At 62.9% G+C, this 13,600-nt stretch overlaps 1 protein-coding gene across 7 annotated transcripts; it reads right to left on the reverse strand.

The window, feature by feature from the left end:
* Positions 1-4,496: 4,496 nt before the first annotated feature.
* Positions 4,497-13,584, reverse strand: LOC133628974 (dephospho-CoA kinase domain-containing protein-like). 7 transcript variants are annotated; one of them, XM_062019535.1, is made up of 6 exons: positions 13,326-13,583; positions 12,422-12,537; positions 10,385-10,502; positions 7,685-7,888; positions 5,928-6,015; positions 4,497-5,203 (listed from the first exon to the last, which is right to left on the reverse strand). In XM_062019535.1, the coding sequence occupies exons 3-6, from the start codon at positions 10,494-10,496 to the stop codon at positions 4,927-4,929; spliced, it is 681 nt and encodes a 226-aa protein (XP_061875519.1). In that variant the 5' UTR covers positions 10,497-10,502; positions 12,422-12,537; positions 13,326-13,583; the 3' UTR covers positions 4,497-4,926. The 7 variants fall into 7 exon arrangements, with proteins under 7 accessions (XP_061875519.1, XP_061875521.1, XP_061875524.1 ...); XM_062019537.1 differs by lacking the exon at positions 13,326-13,583 and adding an exon at positions 13,035-13,307 and having other exon boundaries at positions 10,385-10,497; XM_062019540.1 differs by lacking the exon at positions 13,326-13,583 and adding an exon at positions 13,035-13,307 and having other exon boundaries at positions 4,497-5,121.
* Positions 13,585-13,600: the final 16 nt, after the last annotated feature.

Here is a 13,600-nt window from a genome sequence, read left to right on the forward strand (position 1 = left end):
CCGACAGCCCCGTGGGGTCTGCAGCTGCGTCCCCGCCGTGCACTGGGAGCTGGCGGCAGCCGGGGACGCCCCCGGGACCTGTCACCTGTATCCCTACGGAGGCACAAACCCGCGGGGGACGGTCGCCAGAGCACCTACAAGGCCCTGCCCTCCTCCCTGCCTCAGTTTCCCCTCCCACGCTGAGGAGACCCCCACTTTGGGGCAGCCCAGCTGCCACTCGCGTGGCCAAGCACCCATCGGGGTCAACCGTGGGATCATGGGCCGAAATGCCGTCACCGGTGGCAACGACCACAGCGACAACAGGACACCCACGGGTGCCACCACGGGGACGGCCTGGCCACGCCGGGGGGAGAGGGCCACGCGAAGCAGCCGTCCCGGGGGGCTCGTGACACGGGGCCACGCGGCTGCGCCCTCGCCGTCACCCGCCATCTCCGTCAGCCTCGGCGGGGACAGCGGGACGTGATGGCAAGTGACAGCCGCCGCCAGCGCCGGGGGTGAGCGCAGGACGTGGGGCCGGGGGGGCACACACTGCGGGGCCGGGGGCACACGCGCGGGCAGGGGCACAGAGCAGCCCGGGGCTGCTCCCGCTGCCACCCGCCGCGGCGGTTTGGTGGCCCCATGTGACAACGCCGAGGTGGCACCAACCCCAACGGCACCCGCGGGTCCCTTCCCCTTCCAGCCCCACGCCCCTGCAGTGCCCCCAAACCCCAGGGGACACACGGGGGACAGCCCCCTGCCCCAGAAGAGGGAGGGGACCAAGGGGACACTTGCCCGCCCATCGATCGCCCCCGCAGCCCCCCCCAGCTCCCACAGAGGCTCTAATTTAATCAGCATGCAAAAATCAATTAGCCGGCTGAAGGAGGCAATTATTCCTGGGGGCTTGAGGAGGCCGGGGGATGGAGCATTTCGGGCTGGGGGTGCTGCCAGCCCCGTGTCCCCCCGAAGGCTGTCATCATCATGTCACCAGCTCCTTCCCTGGTTCTTTTCTCCATCCCTTTGTCTCTCCCCCCTCGTCATCTCTCCGTTCTAACGAGCGCCCAGCAATCTGCCTGGCCGGGGTCACGGGCTGCGTGAGTCACTCACTGGCGCAGGGCTGCTGTGGGCAGGGGCCCTGGGGTGGGCAGGGGACGAGGTGGCCGTGGGCACGAGGGGGGACACAGGCACACCCTGGTTGCCTCCAGGCACCTGTCTCACCCTGAGGATCAGGAAACGTTCCCACTCTGGGCCACTGTGTCCTGGTGAGGCCACAGCCCCAGGTGTCCTCATTGCCACAGGCCACTGTGTCCCCATGGCAATGGCCGCCACCCCAGGCCACCTCACTACCATGGGCCACCATGTCCCCATGGCATAGCCATCACTGCAGGTCACCTCACGAGCCTGGGTCACCTCAGCAGCACGCCATGGCCACCTCTCTCTCCCAGGCCACCCCGTCCCAGTCCCAGGCCACCTCACTACCGCAGCCCACAGCGTCCCATTGGCCTGGCCACCGCCCCAGGCCATCTCATCACCCTGGGCCACCCTGTCCCCTGGCCATGGCCACCACATCCTCAAGCTGGGTGCAGACCCGAGACAGCTTTAACACCCCCCTGGGTCAGCGGCACCCTACAGACGGGGACGTCCCCAGGTCGGAGCCCCCGGGGTGCTCCCCAAGCCCTGCACAGGGAGGGGGCACAGCGCAGCCCCCCCCGAGCCGCCTCCATCCCCCCCAGGGACAGAGAACTCATCGGCAAACCTCCCGAGCGCCGGAGCCGGGCTGGGGGGCGGCAGCGGCGTCTGCAGTGGCCGCGGTGGCTGCGGCGGCTGCGGCTGCGGCTCTGCCCGACGCCAACCGCCGCCGCTCCTCTGCAAAGGTTAAGCAAACAGCAGCTCCCGCAGAATCGATGCGCGGCCGAGCCCACGGCTGTTTGCTTTGGCAGCGTGACGCGGGGAGGTGGGTGGGTGACGCCGGGGGGACGGCGGAGGCCGGGGCGGGCTGAGGGGAGGGGAGGGGGAACCGATCGATGGCCCGGGGGAGCGGCTGTGCCCCTGGCGCCTGCAGCTCAGCTCATTCGGGAGGATTTGGGGAAGGGCTGGGTCGGGGTGGTGCGGGGGTTGGCTATGCCGTGCCTCAGTTTCCCCTCCCGGCGCTCTGGCTGTAGGACCACGCGTGGCCGGGGGGATGTGGACACGGCGCCCGTGTGGCACCCGCCATGTGGCTGCGCTGGTGGCTCGGTGGGAGCCGGCAAATAACCAGCCCCCAGGGCCAGGGTGGGCAGAGCACCCTGGGACAACAAAAGCCTGTGGGCTTCCTCTGCTGGTTCCTACCACCTTGGTGGCATCTCTCCCTCCCTCCCTCCATCCATCCCTCCCTCCATCCTCCTCCCCAGGAGGAAGGCATCCCAGCCTTGGACAGGAGCTTGCACAGGCATCCCAGCTGTGCAAGCTCCTGTCCATCTGTCCCCCTCTCCAGGCAGGACAGCAGCTGCCCCAGCCGTGCCAGCCCCAGCTTGGCCAGCTGGCTGGTTGGCTGGAAGGACACCTAGCTGGCTAACTGGCTGGCTGCTTGGCTAGCTCGCTGCACAGCTGGCTGGCTGCTTGGTAGTTGAGTGGCTAGCTGGCAGGGGACTGGCTGGCTGGCCACCTAGCTGTCTGACTTGGGTAGCTGGCTAGCCATGTGGCTAGCTGGCTGGCTGGCTGGCCAGCTGACCCAGGGGGTTTGCTGGCTGGCCAGTGGCAGGCTGTTTGGCGACCTGCCCTGGGCCCCTCAGCCCAACACTGCACGGGGCAGCCCAATGGCAAGCAGGAGGGGGCAGGAGAGGCCCATCCTCAAGGTGCCCCATGGCCAGTGGGGACAGTGTGACCCACTGGGTGACATCCCAGGCCATGCAGCGATGGTGACACTGGGTGGTGATACACTGTGGGACAGCAGTGACGGTGACGCTGGGTGACACCCCAGGCCATGCAGTGACAGCCCGAGCAGCGGGCACTGACGGTGACTCTATGTGACAGCCCACGGGAGCTGCAGTGACAGCATGAGGCACCCGGCGGCCCTGCAGTGACAGTGACACCCTGTGACACCCCAGGGAGTAGCAGGGACGTGGTGCAGCACCGTGGGGCTGTGCACGGCTCCGTGTAACACGGGGGGGCTGCACGGCCACGGTGACACCCTGCAACGCCCCAGGGCCGTGCAGTGACAGTGACACTGTGCCATCCATCCCCTGGCAGCCACGCAGGGACACCTGTGACACCGGGAGCCACGCAGGGACGGTGACACTGTGCCAGTCCCCCAGGACCACGCAGTGACACTGGTGACACCACACTCGGCCGGGGGGGCGACCCGGGCAGGGCCGCAGTGCCGGGACACCCACGGGAGCGCAGCCCACGCGGGGGGTCGAGCGGGGCACCAGCCCCTCCTTAAACCAGGCACCCGAGGCCACGCCGTCCCACGGGGCAGGAGCCCCCCGCTCGCCGCCCCTTGCCCGAAGCCACTCGCTACCCCGGCGCAGCTAAACGCGTTACGGGCCGGCGAGCGTCAGCGGGCCGGGAGCCCGGCGCCAAATGCGATTACGGAGCCCGTCTCGCCTTCGTCCCCCCGGGCTCGGCGCAGCCCCATTTGTCGCGGAGGCAGAGGCGAGCGGAGCTCGGCTGCGGCTCGCTCCGGCCTCAGGCAGCGCCGGCTGCCCGCGGCTCCCGGCATCGCCACCGCCGTCACCGGGCGAGGGAACCGCCGGCTGCTCCCGGCACCGCCCGAAGCGACGGGGTACCCACGGGGGTACCTGCCGGGACAGCGAGGGAAGCAGCGACGGGGAGCCGCAAAGATCCCCGAGGACCCCCGGGAGTCTGGCAACAGCCCCCTTGCAACACGCGGGGACAGGGGAGTGTCAGCAGGGGAGGGGTGCCCCGGAGCAAAAGCACTGGCCACAGCAAACCACCGCGAGTGCCAGGATGGCATCCTGGGAAGCCAGACCCGTGCCATGGGGTGCCTGGAGCCCTCCCGAAGCCGCAGCTCCCCCCTTCCCCCCCAAGGGGCTGACAAGCCAAGCAGCAACCGAGGCCCAGGGAGCACAGCGCCGGGGGAAGGCAGGAGCGGGCTCGGCAGCTCAGCCACCGCCGGCTGAACTTTGCAGAGCGCGGGCGCGGCCCAGGCGGGAGCTGGGGGGCGATTTAGGGAGGGGAATGATGGGGATTGGCGGGCGGGGGAAAGGCACGGGGCTCGCAGCCCGCGGGAGCCGTCTGCTGGGCACAGCTTTATTGAAACACGCGCGCTGCGCCCACGGCCGCCCCCCGGGAAGCTCCTGCCGAGGGGGAATCTCCCACAGCAGGAAGAGAGCGCCAAGGGCAGGTCCCAGGGCTCTGCAGCTCCAGGCTGTGCCAGCCCAAGGGCTGAGCCCTTTGGGATGCAGAGCCGGAGCTGATGGCAGAGCTGGAGGGCAGAAGGCAGCCGGAGGAGCCTCAACTCCCTGCACATTTACCATGTTTTCATCAAATCAACATGAAGAAGGGGAAATCCTGACTCTTAGTTCAGGTGAGACGGGGCTGTGGGCTCAGGGGGATCACCCTGGGGACAGTGGCCAGCAGGTCCCCTACTCCTCAGGGAAAGGAAGATTGTCCTGCAGGAGGTGGAAGTGCCTCAGGTCCCCGCGGCCCCTCCCTGTACAGAGGGACAGCCAGAGCCTGTCCCCTCCCTGGGCTGCAGCCACGCAGGGGAGTGGGGCCCCGTGCCACAGGCAGAGCTGTGGGCAATAACCTGAGCAGGCAGAAATGAGAGGGGAGACCTATGCTGGGAAAAAAAAACCCAAGCCCTAATTCACCTTGGGAAGTCTGCAAGGAGACACCTCCTCCCCGTCTGCATTCAGCTGGCAAAGCTCATTAGAGGAGGTGGCCTTTCCCTGCCCTTTTCAAACCTGGAAATTCAGGTTTCTTCCATGACAAAAGGGAAAAGGTGAATTAAGATCTGCAGTGGCTGAGGAGGAGGCAGAGCAGCCCGGCTGCCAGCGTGCCCACGGCCAGCCGTGCCCACAGGAAGGCCCAGGAGCGCTGGAGCTGGGCGTGCAGGGCCAGCGCCTGCCGGCGGGTGCTCTCCCGGGAGCCCGAGTTGTCCAGGACGTGAGTGGCCCAGCGACGCTTCTCGTCCAGCGGCAGCTGCGCGGCGATGCGAGCCTCAGCCTGCGCCCGCGACAGCCCGTCCCTGCCCATCAGCCGCTGGAGCTGCGCCCGCGGCGAGCTGCGGGGAGGCGGCTCTGAGGCGGAGCCTGGCGCGGGGGGGAGGAGGACGGGGGTCCCTGCCTTCCCTGGCGCGGGGGAAACGGGGAAGAGACCTGCCCCACTCCGACTGATTGACCCCAAACCTTGCCCCGGCTGCCACAGCCCAAAGGCTGCAGCTTCCCTCTGGGGTGATGCTGGGGCCTGTGGGAACCTCGGGAGAAGCCCCTTGCAGAGCAGGAAGCCATTGCTGCTCACACTGCAGGGACAGGAGGGTTATCCACCGGCTTTGCACCAGGGCTGTGGGGAAACCTCGCCAGAGCAGGAGGGACACGCTGGATGCTGAGGGCACTGGGACAGCTCTGTGTGAGGAGGAAAGGCTGTGGGACCTGGGGCTGCTCAGCTGGAGAAGACAAGGCCGAGGGGGGATCTTATCAATGCTGAGAAATATCTAAAGGTTGTGTGTAAGGTGTAAGGACAACAGGTAATGTTGTCACAAGTTCCACTGGCACAGGAGGACAAGCTCCTTTGGTGCTGAGGTGAGGGAGCCCTGGCCCAGGCTGCCCAGGGAGGGTGTGGAGGCTCTTTCTCAGGAGGTTCCCAAGCCCACCTGGACACGTTCCTGTGCCCCCTGAGCCAGGGGAACCTGCTTGAGCAGGGCTGGGGCTGGAGCAGCTCTGCAGGACCCTTCCAGCCCCCACCAGAGGCAGTAGCTTCCAGGTCATCACCATTCCCAGGGCACTTACCAATACACCAAGACCGTGTATTTCATAAACTTGGTCAGTCTGTTGGTCTCAAAGAGCAGAGGGATGTCCAGGATGACGTAGCGGTGTCCTGCACAAATGACACCCCCCAAAATCAAGGGCCCCGTGTTACTCAGAGCCCAGATTCCTGGTGCTGCTCCAGCAAAGCGAGCAGAGGGCTCTGCAGCTCTGAGCAGCAGCTGAGAAGAGAGCAGAGCCTCTCTGCCCTTCTCCCTCTCAGAGGGAGGAAATTATTTCCTTCCAAGTTTCCAGAGGCAAAAAAAAAACCCAAGCCCAAACCATTGCAACCCTGTAACCTGAATGATCTCAGACCAAAGGTGAAGCTGCAGAAACATAATGAGGAGCTGGAACAAGAAGGTCGGGTGGAAGCGTGTGAGCCCGGCTGCGGGAGGGCAGCTGCTGCTGTGCTCGGCCTCTCCAGGGGAGCAGTGCCCACAGCAGGATTTGCTCTCCTCCCTCTCACTTGGCTGAGGCTTTGCCAGCTCTGCTCATCTGAGCTGCTTTCCCAGCTCCATTTTCCTCCCTCTTGCTGCAAAGCTTTGGCCAAACAGTTCTGCTTTTCCAAGGGGGGTGAGGAAACCCTCACAGACAACACAAGATGCAAGGGAGTGCCTCCAGGCACAGCCCCAGGGCCTGAAACCTCACCAAAAGTGTCCAAATCTGGTCTGAATCCCCTGTGGAACAGCTCCTGACCGCCAGCTCTGGACCTGCAGCGTACCCAAGCTCCTCCCCAGCCTCTGCCCTTCACACAGGCACTAACCCCCCAGCAGCCTGCAGTGTTTGTGGTGGAGGTATACCCTGCTGAGCCCAAGGGAAGGCTCTCGCTCCCCTCTGTGTCCCCCCAGCAGTGGGGACACCTCCAGTTTTGCCAGGGTCCCCTTTTTCTAACAGAGCCCCCCCAGCCCAGCTGGCCACAGCGATAAAAGCCTGGACAAAGACATCCTCATCCACCAAGCCCCCTCTTTCCTAGCCTCTCTGCCCAGAGAGGCTTCGTGCTGCCCTATGGAGTGATCAATACGAGCTTTCCTTGCAGAGCAGTCCTTCGAGACAGCATCCAGCTATCCCAAATCATTAAATCCTGACTAATGAGGACAAAGCAGGCTGCTGCAGGCACACCGTGCTCTCGCCAAGGGCCGGGACAGCAGCTGCCTCCCAGCCTGCAGCCCCGGGTTCAGGGCTCCATCTCTGCCTCCCAGCTTTCCTGCCTGTTGCTTCCTTTGTGCTTCCTCCTCGCTGAGCCCCGGCACAGGCCGACTGGGCCGTCAGCTCGGCTTTGACAAGCTCTGTGAAACCAGACTGGCTCTATTAAGACATCCCCCTGTGTGAGACCTCCAAAACCAGCTGGCAATCTTATCTGCCGTTTGGTCGGGCGTTTGACAGCTGTATTTGTTACATTTATCATGGGGAAGAAGGGCCTTTGGAAAGCACAGCTGTCAGCCCATTGCTCACCTTATCCATGGCTCCCACCCAGGCCCGCGGAGGCTGGGGGCGGGGAAGGATGTGTGGCCATTTCAGAAGGTGTGACATTATCCAGCACCTTATCTCAGAAGAAGCCTCACAATGCCTTTCTAAAGCCTTACAGATGGACTTTAAAGCACAGAAGAGGAGGTTGGTGAAGGGCAGCAGTGAAAGGCAGGAAGGAAGCTTTGGAAAGGCCAGTGCTCGACGGCGGCTGCGTCTGTGTGCCCCCGGCCCTCTCCCCGCTCCCAGCCCCGCACAGGAGCCCCACAGCCTCTCACCCAGCACAAAGTACTTCAGGATCTGCTTCAGCATCTCCTTCTGGATCTTGGGGTGGGTGATGGAGTTGAGCAGCTGCCGTTTCTCCGGGTGGGAGAAGATGATGTCTCCCAGAGCCTGGCGGTTTATCTCTCCGTTCTCCAAGAGGATCTGGGTGCCAAAGGCATGCACTATCTGCTGATGGGCCTTGGAGGGGGGCTGCACCACTGGGGAGAGCAAACACCTGCAGGTTACAGCCAGCACAGCCAGGGTTTGCAGCAGCCACTGGCCCCAAACCAGGTTTGTTCATTAAATCAGGGAGGTTGCTCTCCCTCAGCGGGCAGCAGCTGCCAGCACACAGCACGGCCAGGCTGGCACCTGCAGGAAAAGCCTCTGGAGGGAAAAGCCACCCCCAAGGACCCTGGGAGTGCATGGAAGTGTCCTGCAGACATTAATTCAGCACCACAGATCTTGGTGCTGTGTGGGGTCAGGAGGCAGCAGGGCGGGTGGGGAACTCGCTGGTGGCTAGTGGCCAAGGCTGAACCCCTTGCTATGGCCTGCAGGGCGAGGAGTGGGGCAGGATGATCCCAGAGGGACCAGGAGCAGTGACAGGTTTATTTTAGCTCAAAACATCATCACCAGATCACAGAATCATAGAACAGTTTTGGTTGGAAAAGCCCTTTCAGCTCCTGCAGTCCCAGCCCTGCTCAGCCCAGCACTACCCCACGGCCTCAGCACCTCAGCTCTGTGGCTCTGGGATCCCTCCAGGGCTGGGCACTCCCCCAGCTCCCTGGGCAGCCTGGCACAGGGGCTCACACCCCTCTCAGGAAAACAGTTCTGCCCCAGCTCCAACCTCGACCTCCCCTGGGGCAACTTGAGGCCATTTCCTCTTGTCCTGTCACTCATTACTTGGGAGCAGAGACTGACCCCCAGCTCACTGCAGCCTCTTGTCAGGGTGTTGCAGAGAGTGTTGCTGTCTTCCCCTCAGCCTCCTCCAGGCTGAACACCTCCATTCCCTCAGCCCCTCCCCAGCACCCTTGTGCTCCAGCCCTTTGCCCAGCTTTGAATCAGGCTCACACAACCTGGCTGCCACTAAGGGTTTTCTACTCTCTTTCACTTCAGTCCCCAAATTCTTCAGGAGAATGAACACAGAAGCCTTCTATGAGATCAGCTCCAAGTGGGTACTTGCAGGGATTCTGATGTTATGTGAGTGCATAATTTTCAAACCACCCCAAAATCCCCACCTAAAGAGCAGCAGTAATAAAGCTGCCATGAAGCTGGGGCTGAGGCCAACCACAGGCAACAACACACTGTGAAGAGTTTTCTCTGCCACATCCAGGAGCATTGACACAGGTTGTGACCTCAGGCCAACCTAATAAAAGTCTTTAAGTCCAATTTCTTTGTCCCGTGGAGTTTCACTCCAAGGCAGTGTCAGGGTGGGTGAAATCCCCTCAGTAAATAAACTCCTATCAAAAAGGAATCGGAGGAAGATGAAGTGATTGGTGGAGAACTGACACTGAGTATCTGCAGTGTTTTCCTTCTGCCTTCCAGGGCTTTTAGCACCTCCAGCAAATTTCCTGCACCTCCAGGGGAATTACAGTGCAATAAAGTGTTCAGAGCATCACGGCTTTGTGTGGCTACACAGTAAGTTCTTCACCAAACAGAGAAGTGCAGGGACTTCAGGCTGCCATCACGTGCCCCTCTGCTCAGCTGCAGCCACGGCCCTTCCACACACACACGGGCTGTGTCTCCCCTCGCTGTCCCAGCGACATGGAGGGGATTCAAATCTTGCTCTGCCTTGTGCAGGTCACAGAATCCCACAGTGCTGGGGGCTGGAAGGGTCCTGCAGAGCTGCTCCAGCCCCAGCCCCTGCTCAAGCAGGTTCCCCTCGCCAGGGGGCACAGGAATGTGTCCAGGTGGGGTTGGGAACCTCCTGAGGAGCCTCCACACCCTCCCTGGGCAGCCTAGGCCAGGGCTCCCTCACCTTAGCACCAAAGGAGTTTCTCCTCCTGTGCCAGGGGCATTGCCTGTGTGCCAGCCTGTGCCTGTTACCCCTTGGCCTGGCTCTCACTGGCCCCAGCCTCCTGACACTCACCCTCAGGGATTTGTGAGCACAGGTCATGGGCAGAGCAAGTCTGCTCCTGCTGAGGGGACACATCTGCATCCCTGGGTCTTTTCTGTAGGGCACAGCACATTTTGTGAGTGGTGAGAGGCAAGCGGGTGAGCACAGCCCAAACTCCCTCTGACTTGGGATATTTAGAGCCCCTTGTATTTGTTTGGAACACATCAAGGCTGTTGTGGCTCCGATCTCTCAGTGTTACCAACAAAGCAACACCCACCAGAGAGGTAAATTCTCAGTCAGTGTGTCAGCGATGCCTGGGCTGGATGCCCAGGGGCTGGGGGAGGCAGCAGCTCAGCTGAGGGGACCCACTTTACAGGGGACTTAGCTTGGAGTTGGCTTCGAAAGCTTGGAAGGCCTGCACTCCGGGAGAGGGGGACTCAGGGCAGGATCTCCCCACGGTGTTTATTATGACGTGAGCTTTTCTTTTCGCTCTATTAAAAATACATCCCGGTTGCACCCACCTGCTCCAGGCAGCCTGATGGATGGGGAAGGGAAGCGCTTCTCTACTGTACCCAGAGCACCCTCTGCTGTCTGTGCTTCCCACATCAATCCCAGTCGTCAGAGGAACCTCGTGGAGAAAGACGCGGGCAGCAGCACTCACCCTCCCTGGCAACGGCATCGGCGTCGATGATGGCGCAGCCCAGCTCCCGCAGCACCGCCACCACCGTGCTCTTCCCCGAGGCGATCCCGCCCGACAGCCCCACCAGGAACATCCTGCTCTGCAACAGAAACACAGAGCTTGAAGACACGCCAGGACAGGGTTGTTTAGTTCAGGCTGTGTGCATCAAATATTGATCCCAAACAGGCAGCTTCACCCACAGCTCGTTTGCAGGTGTTCTCGGGGCAAGACACGGGCACCATTCTGGGTGAAATAAATGATGCCTCTTTGGCCCCTGGCAGCTCTGGATGTGCAGCCTGAGCCAGCCCTCAGCTCCTCCAGCTGCTTCCTCCACCCTGCATCTGAGGAAATTTCTGTCAGGGCTGTGGAGGATGGTCCAGGATCAACGCCAAAGGGACCGAGAAAGGTGAGGAGGGAGGGAGAGCCCTGCCTGAGCTCCACGGGAGATGAGCTCCCTCTGACACAGCCCATAGCGTGGGAGCCAGGATGTACAGGGCATCCCACCCTGCCTGGCAGCCAACACACAAGGAATCTTGGCTCTGAGCAGCAAAGTCCTGTCTGCTAGCTTGCAAACATGGCAGTGGATGCAGACGCTGTGCTTGCTGGTGGCCTTGAGGCTGCCGGGGTGCTGGCAACCCCCAGCTGACCCCAGGCTGATGACTTGTCTCTCAGTCTCTGCACCAAGATCACTCCCTGCTCAGCTGAAACCCTCCAACCCTCAATCCCACCTGTGCCCTTTCCAAAGCAAAAGGCTCAGTGATGCAGGGGCAGCTCTGGGCAGGAGCAGGGACTCCTGTGAGTCACGCAGTATCTGCATCCCCAAAAAAGCAACAGCCACAGCAGGCTGGAGACAAGCCCCAGTGTCCCTTCTCCAGCCCCCACAGGCCAACAGCTGCCCCACCCCAGGGCATTTGGGGCTTTGTGTGACCGAGTCCTGCCAGTCCCTGAGGACAGAGGCCCCAACCCTGCTGTCACCTTGTCCAGGGTGAACCTCAGTCTCCCAGTTCTCAGCTTGTGACTGTTGTCCCTTGCATCAGAGAAGAAACTGGCTCCACCACCTTTGGCCAGGAGCCACAGGCTGCTGGCAGATAGCCCTCAGCTTCCTCTCACCCTGAGGAAGGCAGACCCAGCTCCTGCCACCTCTCCCGGCGAGCCAAGTACCCCAAAGCCCAGTGATCTCAGTAACAATCAGAGAATCACACAATTATTTGGGTTGGAAAAACCCTTGAAGCTCCTGGAGTCCCACCCTGCCCTCACAGTGCCATGGCCACCACTAACCCATGGCCCTGCCACAGCCACCACCAACCCATGGTCCTCAGCAATGCGTCTTTTAAATATCTCCAGGGATGGTGATAAAAACACAAACCAAATCTCTCTGCCCAACTTGATGCTGCCTTCCCCACGAATGGGCACTGTGCCATTTCCCAACCAAGGGAACACAGGCCCCGGGGGGGTGGAAGAGGGGCAAACTCACAGCATGGTCAGAACTTGGTTCTACAGACAGTTCTGGGGTGGGAAGGAGGGGGTGGATAAGTCCTGTGGCAGCTGGAGGCAGCTGAGCAGAGGGAGGAAGCAGGAGCCAGAGCACAAGCCAGCAGCACCTGCCAGAGGCCTCACACAGCAGCCTCACCCGGCTGCCAGGAGCTGCTGCCAGCCCATAGCAGCACCAACGTGCTCCATCCCCGCCCAGGGCAGCAGGCGAGCAGACAGGGTTAACAGCAGCTATAGCCAGGGGGGATCACAGAGGGCACTGGGGTAAAGAGCCCTGCTTTTGGGGAGCCTCAGTAACTCCCAAGGAAACGCCCCTCAGTGTCCCCAGGAGCCCCTCAGCGTTATGGTGGGCTGGCTGCCACGGCAGCTCCATCCACCTGCTTTGTACAGAGACATCCAAATCTCTCCTGCCCATGGAGAGTCAAGGCAGGGTTTAACCACAGGAACCCCCACGCTCTGCCCCCCAGCCTCATCTGGGACTCAGTCCCAAAACAACAGCCCTGCTATTTCTGTCCCTGTGTCACATACCTCTGCAGGCAGGCAGCTGGCTGGGAGGGCTCCTGCAGGGCCTGGGGAGCACTGGGGAGGCTCAGGCCACAGACCACGGGCACACGGGGCTTGGGAACACTTGTGCTGCTCAGGGCCTGTGCAGACAGAAGAGCCATGCTATGAGGCTTAAATATTTAACGAGCTTGGGTTTGAACTGTACACGAGGGTGGAGAGTCCAGCCCACTCCTGCAGATGTTACAGGCAGGAGCCAGAACAAGTTTTCCCCAAAACACATCATTTTCTTGTGTACTTGGCCTGTGCCAACCAGCCAAAATGCCAGCCAGGGAGGCGAAGCAGGCTGGAAAACTTAGCGAGCGCTTCCTGCTGAGAGGAAGGGTGCCCTGGGAGATGGAACCCCGGGACCCAAGGAAGCAGCTTGTCAAGAGTGAGGTGCCCAAGTCTGCCCTGTGCCCCGACTCCTGCCCATTCCCAGCTGCCCGCTCCAGGTCACCCGTCCTGTGGGGCTGAGGCGTCCTCCCGGCTACACGCAGCCCTCTCCCCGCTCCCGTCCTTGTTCTCTGGCAGCGGGGGGCCTGGCACCCACAGACCCGGCGTTTGGCTCGAGGAGGCTGCAGTTAAACAGGATCCGCACCGAATGTACCGCCCGTCTGTGAGGAGCGGCCGCCGTCACCACAGGCGCCACCGCCGGGCCCTTCGGCGGGCGCCGGCTCCAGGCCCGGCGGCTGACACCTTGCACCGGACCCTGCAAACCGGGGCTGTCCCCGGGCCCTGCCGCCGCCCGCGGCCTCCCCACGGCTCCTGCTCGGGCGGGGGTCAGGCCGGGCGGAGCGGGGCCGGCGGAGGGGCCGCTGACCCCGGGCCGGGCCGGGCCGCGGGAGCGGAGCCCCTCACGGCGCCCCTCACGGCGCCCTCACCCGCTCACCTCAGCCCGGCTTCAGCGCGGCGCAGCATCCCGCACGCCTATTGGCTAGAGGAGGCGCGAGTCCCTCTGCCAGCCAATCGGCGCCGCCCTCCCTCAGGCAGGGAGCGGGTGGGAGAGCGGGAACCGCGGCTTCGGCGGGAAACGGGTAACGGAAGGCCCGGGCAGCCGGTCTCCGCCACGATGGACGCTCCGGGCGGCTGCCCCGGTGTGAGCGAGCCCCGCTGCCCCCTCAGCTACGAGGGCCGACGGGAACTGTAGTCCCGTCCCGGCAGCAC

Source organism: Colius striatus, chromosome Z (assembly GCF_028858725.1).
Source record: "Colius striatus isolate bColStr4 chromosome Z, bColStr4.1.hap1, whole genome shotgun sequence".
In the NCBI taxonomy this organism is placed as follows: Eukaryota; Metazoa; Chordata; class Aves; order Coliiformes; family Coliidae; genus Colius; species Colius striatus.